Consider the following 7381-nt stretch of genomic DNA (forward strand, 5'->3'; position numbering starts at 1 on the left):
CAATAGCAATCAAAATATAAAGTTATAAATAAAGATCAGTGGTGCAATGTGCTAGAGTTTAGCAGAACAATCAATCTTGACCTTAGCAACTACGATGAAGATGGAGCATGTGAGTACTGGTGGGGTGTTGACATTTTTCCTAGCATCCTCTTGAAAGAATTCATGTAAAACATACTTACTTTCTCTCTCTTCACAGGGCCAGTTTTGTTGGATGAATTTGTGGAGTGGTATAAAGAGAAACAGATGACATAGGAATTTCACTATGCACAGCAGCTCAAGAGCCCCTGTTAGCACAGTTCTGTCAGCCATTAGCCATAAATTGCTGTTTGTATCAAAGCGCATGCTGCTTTCCTCGCCCAGTGTCCCTTCTGCAGGGAAGTTGTGGTGTTTGCTATTTAACAAGCCGACGACGCTTGCTGTGTAGCCTTGTCCTCTTCGAAGGCTGCTTTGCTTTTTGTATTTACACTACAGATTGGTGGATTTGCCAATGTCTCACTGTGATTGTGTATATTGCTGTTTAAATTTTGTATATGTGTATAAAAAAAGCTTCACCTAGAGATTATTTCTGCAGAAATGTATTGTAAAAATAATTTTGTGGCACATTTTCGTCACTTTTTTCAAATGAATCTTTTATTTCTTTATTTGGTCTCAAATGTAGCATTTCAGAAAACAAGACTCAAGAACTCTTTGAACGTTGTTGCCATGAGCAGCCGTTGCCAGAACAGCGTTTCTGTTTAAGAGGTCAATTTTTTGCTAGGGGAACAAGTGTCACTTCTTCCTTCAGCAGCACATGCCAAATGTCAGTTTTAGTTAAAACTATTGGCCTTTAAAAATGGTTAAAATTGGGATTATTTGGGTACATACATCGTTGTAATGTTTCACAGATAATTTCTGTTTGGTACATAATTTTTTTAAACATAAACATTTATGTTTAAAAAAACCCCTTGTAGTATTTTGGATAGTGATACAAATCAGCAAATTAAAAATATACCTTTACAAAAATGGAATTTAAGCTCCTTTAACTTGCCTTTGGCATACTCCCTTTCTTCCTCCTCGACACTCTTTTTCTTTGGCTTACAAAGAATGTTCAGACTTCTATTGTTTACTAAGCTACTAAAACTAAATTTTATGTTCTCCCTTCATCCAAAATGAATGGTTTCGTTGGCAATCACAATTTATCAACTCCAGCCAACTGTGGGTCATGGTTTGAATTTTTAGATAGGCTTTCATAGTGTCTAATTTTCAGTTTCTTATGTAATTAAAGAACTATATTGAATAGTGAGGATTTTTCTTTTCTTTCCTGCTGGGTTTTTCCTGGCAAAATGTTCATTGCAGGCAATGGATATTAAACCACCAGCATTGAGTTCAATACACACTATCTTTTAAGTAGGGACCACTTTTTTTGATGACTGAATAATTTCTACAAGAAAGTTTTAGCCATTATTTGCCCAAATGAGGAAGATTAGAGTGAATGGAATGGTATCTTCACATTTGCATTTTATGTCTTGTTTTCTCTGCCTTACCCCTTCTTAGGAAATGTATTGTCAATACCAACGCTTATTTCTTCAGTATATCTGGTGCTAAATAATGCAGTCCCTAAGGTTTTATGAAAACAGAAAATTTTGTGGTTGTTTGACAAGTAAAAATCTGTTGGTACATTTGAACAAATGAAATGAATGCAGCTATTATACAGTATGAGCAGAATCCAAGACCAGGCACGTAATTGGAAGCAGTTTGAACATGGTTGAAATCTGCTAGCGGCTCTTCTCCACACCCTATTCCCCCTTAGTTTAAATGTGAATTTTTCGACCTGTATAAAATGAGAAAAAGCACACACAGGCATGTTCCTCTGCACTACTGTGTTCACAGTTTCTCTGCTAACAGTGTCCAGGGTTTTAGATTTTATTTAATTTCTTTTCCCTGTTGTAATTAAACCACCAAAGACAAATTATATATGTATATACAATGTGTTTGCATATACAAAAATCATGTTATGGTAAAAGTGCAACTACTACCTTTCCCCACCAAATAGAAATGTTTGGTTTGCTGTGAAATAAAACATAGAAGAGTTTCAAAAACTATATAATGACTAAGCATACCTGATTGTTCCTTGTTTGTATGCTCATGTGTGGTCATTTCTGAGCTAGTGCCAATTTGCACAAGATAACAATAACTGTGAGTGGATTAGAAAATGTTTATGGCAAGCGACCAATATTAAATCCAATATTTTGAAAGGATTTTAGTAGAACTGTACATATTTCAGTGGTGATAGAGGGAAAATATAGATATAGAGAGTATTGTTTTGATTTTTTTAATCCCGCTTATAAACAAACCACATTTTAGAAGTAATGTCTCATAAATTTGATCAGTTGTGGGTTTTTTCCTTTAAAAAAGTAATGGCAACACACACAAAAACCCTGAGTTTATTTTATTGTTTTTTAGTGTCAGATTAAGAATCTGGAGAATTAAAAAAAGTACAAAGTGGCACAATTCTCTCAGAATATAAAAATCATTGCAAAAGGAAAATTGCATCAGGTAAATAATATGCCTTTTTAGCAATGGTGGGTAGAACCCAAGAAAGCTATTATTACTTATTTATAATTTTAAAAAACATTAATCTCAAGGGGCAACCAAAATCTACATGCTTAGAAAATCCTGGATTGTTTTTATTTTGCAAATTTTAAACTTTTTTTTAAAAATAAGCCTTTGAGATTATTTGATTGTGGAGATTCTTTATCTCCTCCCCAACTCCCTTCTATTTTAATGTAGTTCTTTTTAAGAGTAGAGAGGTATTGAGGGATGGGATACTTAGACTTTTTTTTTTTTAAGTATCTGTCTACTTATCTCTAGACTAGGTGGATATTGACTCATCATAGATATCAACAAATGATTATTTAGTGTCTTATGCCAAAAGATTAGTATATTTTTCCTCCTTCATTTACAACAAGATCCTCAACCTTTTCTTCCTCATGATATTTGAACACTACCATACCCAAGTGCTCACAGTGGAATGGAATGTAAAAGTTTAGATTTACATTGCCACAATGGTTGGTCAGAGGTTTCATTATTTGATTCTTTTAAAAAAACACCTGCTGAAATGTTGTGTTATCTTTTTGAAGTATGAGCTACTAGTTAAACGGGTTTGGGTCCTTTTTTCTTTTTGGAGGGAGGGTAAATCTGAGTAGAAAAACCTTTACACTTTTGTTCAACTTAAAAGATTTAACTTCCAGTTTCTGTATTTTTGAGGTTTCTGTACTCTTGAGGTTTATACAGAAAGCTTTAAAAATTAGCTTTTCCCCCTAATTTTAATTCTTACAACTGCTAAAATACCTCTGTAAGCCTTATCCTTTCATATGTTGTATGATAAATGTATAGAATTCATCCACCAACTGAACGGTTGGTTGTCTGTAAATGAGACCAAAATGTGGGTTGATTTTTGTCACAAAATAATTTCTACTGGAGGTTACTGCTTGTTACATGAACAACAGTTAACCTATAACTGTGAATGCTTTTATGTCTTCAGTATTTGCATTACATACATGAGGTGTGCAAGTCTTGTGATTCACCGCTTAACTGAAATACTGTCACGCCACCTAACAGGAACAGGACTTCGGCAGGTTGGTTTTAGATTTTAATGGAATTGATGTAAAATGGTATTCCCACAAATAAAAAGAATTTGTGTTTGGTTTCAGAAACTGTGTCATTTTTCTGTGTTTTTTCCTTAAAAAGTAATCCAAGACTTTCTGTTAAAAATGATTTTAGCTGCTTTTGTTTCAAATGTTTAATAGATCAGTACATTTATCCTGGCAAAAATTTTCTCCAATATGAGAGTAAAAGAGAATTGAATTTGGTTTCTGTGGACTTGGATTTAAGTTATTTACAAGTTATTTGTAACCTTTGTAAAATAAGAAAATTGCACTGAACAATCTCTCAGGTCCCTTTTAATCCTGAAGTCTGTGTAGTGGAGATAGTCCTGGAGATTGGATTCAGGAATTCTGAGTTCAAATCTATCCTCAGATACTTACCAGTTGTGTAACTCTTATCAATCACTTAACCTGTGCTTGCCTCATTTTCCTCTACTGTACAGTGTAGATGATAATAAGACTTACATCCCAAAGTGATGAGGATCAAAGGAGGTGATATTTTTAAAGCACTCAGTATATAGTGCTTGCCACATGTAGGTGCTTAATAAATTCTATTTCCCTTCCTTCCCTCCACCAATTTGAAGGATTTTATTTTTGCCTAAATGTTTTGGCCCCTAAACTATTTCCATTTGAAGGTCTGTTTAAAATGTAAATATGAGCTATTAAAAGTGGATCCATAATTTCTTCCTTTTGGGAACTTCCATCAGCACCTTTTCCTATTTCAACTTTGTGTTCCTTGTTTTTTCCTCTGAAGATTATTTTCTTTGATGTAGTGGTCCTGCCATTTCTTTGATCTTCCTCTATCATAGGATTCACAGATTTAAAGTTGGAAGTCAACTTAGTAGTCATCTAACTGAGAATCTAACCTTCTTTGTTATACCTTGGCTTTTATTTGAAGTATTTGTCAGCCTGGGCTTTCATGTCTTTGATGTTTATATGGTCCATGCTACTCGTTCACTCAGCAAGTGTTTAGTAATCTCATGTGATTGATTCCAGGGATATAAGGCACAGGCAAAACAATCCCTGCTTTCAAGGACCTTATGTTCTTCTAGTGGAGATAACATGTACGCTGGTAGACACATGTATACATGTGTCAGATGCAAAGCAGCCTTATGGGTGAAGACTCTAGTTAGTGGGTGAGGAGCGGGGAGGTCAGGAAAAATGTTCCACTAGAAGTGAGGCTTTATATGATTTTTTTTTAAGGCAACCAGAGATTATAGGAGTGAGTATTTTTGGCATAACAGCCAGTGCAAAGGTACAGAGAGGAGTTGATGTGCTGTGTGAGGAACAAGTCTTTACTAAGTGCCTGCTCTAGGCCAAGCTCTCTATAGATATCTTACTTGATTTTAACAACAACCCTAGGAGGTAGGTGCTGTTGAGATCCCCATTTTGCAGTTGGGGAAACTGAAGTGACTTGTCCAGAGTCACATAGTTAATGTCTGGGGCTAGATTTGAACCCAAGTCTTCTTACCTCCAGGCTCAATGCTCTATCCATTAAACCACTTAGCTGTATACTAGTAGGCTAAAATAACTTGAAGGACAGTACGAAGGGGCGTACAGTGTAAGTCCATTGGAAAGGTAGGAAGAAGCCTGTGAAGAACTTTAAATGCCAAACAGGAAAGTTTATATTTGATCCTACAGATATTAAGAAGCCACTCAAATTGGTCGAGTAGGAGTAGCATGTTCTTTGGGAAAGTCATTTTGTCAGCTGTGTGGGTGATGGCTGGGAACAGGGAGAAGAAATGTGGCATAGAATCCAATTAGGAGGCCATTCGTTGCTTTAATCCCTTTGAGAGAGGTTTTAGCCTGAAGTAAGGGAGCAGCCCTATGAGTGGAGAGAAGGGGGCCAAATGTTTGGTCACTGGAGATGTAGGATAAGAGATAAAGGATTGACACCCAGGTAGTGAGCCTAGATGACAGGAAGAATGATGGTAACCTGCATTGTCATTGGGAAATCTGAAAGAGGGATGTGTTTGAGAAGAAAGATGAGTTTTGTGTTGAAGCTGTTGCATTTGAGATACTTAGAAGACATCCATTTTAAAGTATCCAATGAGTAGTTAATGAAAGTACTGGAGCTTAGGAGACAGAATAGTGCTGCTTATATAGACCAGGGAGTCAATTCCATAAAGATAAGTGAACACATAGGAACTGATGAAGTTACAAGTGAAAATGTAGAGAGAAAGATGAAAGCCAGGACACAGCCTTGAGGGGCATCTACAGTTGGACATGGCATGGATAATGCTCTGGCAAAGCAGATGAACAAGAAGCAGTAGAGTAGATCCAGGAGGGGAAAGAGTGGGCGATTGTGTCAAATGCAGTAGAGAGGTTAAGAAAGATGAGGAATGAGAAAAACTGATTTGATTTGGTAAACAGAATAAGATCACTGCTCATATGAGTGGTAAGGAATGGAAATAAAATTTTAGCAGTTTTAGAAGAGAATGAGCAGAGAAAGTAGAGACTAAAGTAGATGGATCTTTTTTCAAAGAGTTTGTCTGTAGAGAAGAGCCCTAGATCACGAGATACTGGGATCTAATGCAGGGTTTCTTGAAGGATAGGGGAGGCTTAGTGTATTTACAAGCAGAAGAGGAACCACCAGGGTTTGAAAATTAGGTGGGAAGGGCCAAAGTGATAGTGGGGCAGCCACTTGGAGAAGAGGAAGAGAGAAGGGTGCATCTCTTCATTAGAAATTGGTGGGTGAAGTCAAGGAGTTGTGAAAAGGGCGCTGGGAGTGAATGTCCGTGGTTCTCTCTATGAAGAAAGAGGTGAGGTCCTAAGCTACAGGGATGGGAGGAGGTAGTGCTGTGGAAGGCTTGAGAATGTCTGGAACATCCACTGTGACTGGTAAGTGAACTCGAGAATATCAGAAAAAGTAGCTGGTGGCACAGCGTATAGTTTGGAAGACCTGTGTGTGAATCCTACATTGAACACCTCTTGCTGTGTGATTTTGGTCATGTCACTTAACCTTTGTCTCACTTTCCTCATCTGTAAAATGAGAATAATAATAATAATAAAATGAGCACTTAAGGCATGTGAGAATAAAATGACATCAGAAGCACTCTGAAAGCCCTTAGGAAGCTATATAAATATTAGCAATTATTATAGGAAGTAAAAGTATGCCCTTGCATAATTTTGTGACTTCAGCTCCATTCCGCAGTGACTAGGAAATGAGGCAGATGGTGGGAGTAATCCAGGATTGTGGCTTGGCCAGATCTGAGCAGCAAAAGAGCAAGGGTTTCAATAGAGTTGAAATGGTTTAGTAAGGGGTTAAGACTGGGAAAGGAGGAGCCCAGTTGGGCGGACGGTGACTTGGACATGTCAAAAGATGCACACTGGTTCCAGGCCCCCAAAGCCACTCCAGCCTCAAACTTTAATGGAGTTTTTAATAAAGAGCTGATGACTGTCCTGTCATCCCTGAGGCAAGGCAGTGGGGTAGTCATGACCAGTGTTGTTTAACTCAAATAGGGCCACTCAATCATATATAAAGATCCCTGTGACTGCATATTGGCTTAGAAAACCACATATTAACACTAATAATTGCATTTTTATTTATTTTGTCAAGTATTTCTCAATCATTTCATTCTGGTTTGCCCCACAGGAGTATTGGGGGCAGCATGTTTAACACCTAGGTCTGGAGCACTGCACCGATATGAGGATATTCTCTCAGTTGCCTAATGAAGAATAAAGAGCCAGGACCCAGTAACTTAACTATAATTGTGTCTACAGCAAGCTGGGTCTGA

The 7381-nt window shown here is 37.1% G+C and overlaps 1 protein-coding gene across 7 annotated transcripts in view; it reads left to right on the forward strand.

Annotated features, from left to right (window-relative positions):
* The window catches only part of DCUN1D4 (defective in cullin neddylation 1 domain containing 4), a 116273-nt gene extending 112578 nt beyond the window's left edge, over window positions 1-3695 (forward strand). For all 7 annotated transcript variants that reach the window (XM_072620733.1, XM_072620734.1, XM_072620735.1 and 4 more), the window contains 2 exons: window positions 7-109; window positions 197-3695. In XM_072620733.1, the coding sequence (XP_072476834.1) occupies window positions 7-109; window positions 197-252 (159 nt within the window). In that variant the 3' untranslated portion in view covers window positions 253-3695. The remainder of the gene's footprint in view (window positions 1-6; window positions 110-196) is intronic.
* Window positions 3696-7381: the final 3686 nt, after the last annotated feature.

Source organism: Notamacropus eugenii, chromosome 6 (assembly GCF_028372415.1).
Source record: "Notamacropus eugenii isolate mMacEug1 chromosome 6, mMacEug1.pri_v2, whole genome shotgun sequence".
Lineage (NCBI taxonomy): Eukaryota > Metazoa > Chordata > Mammalia > Diprotodontia > Macropodidae > Notamacropus > Notamacropus eugenii.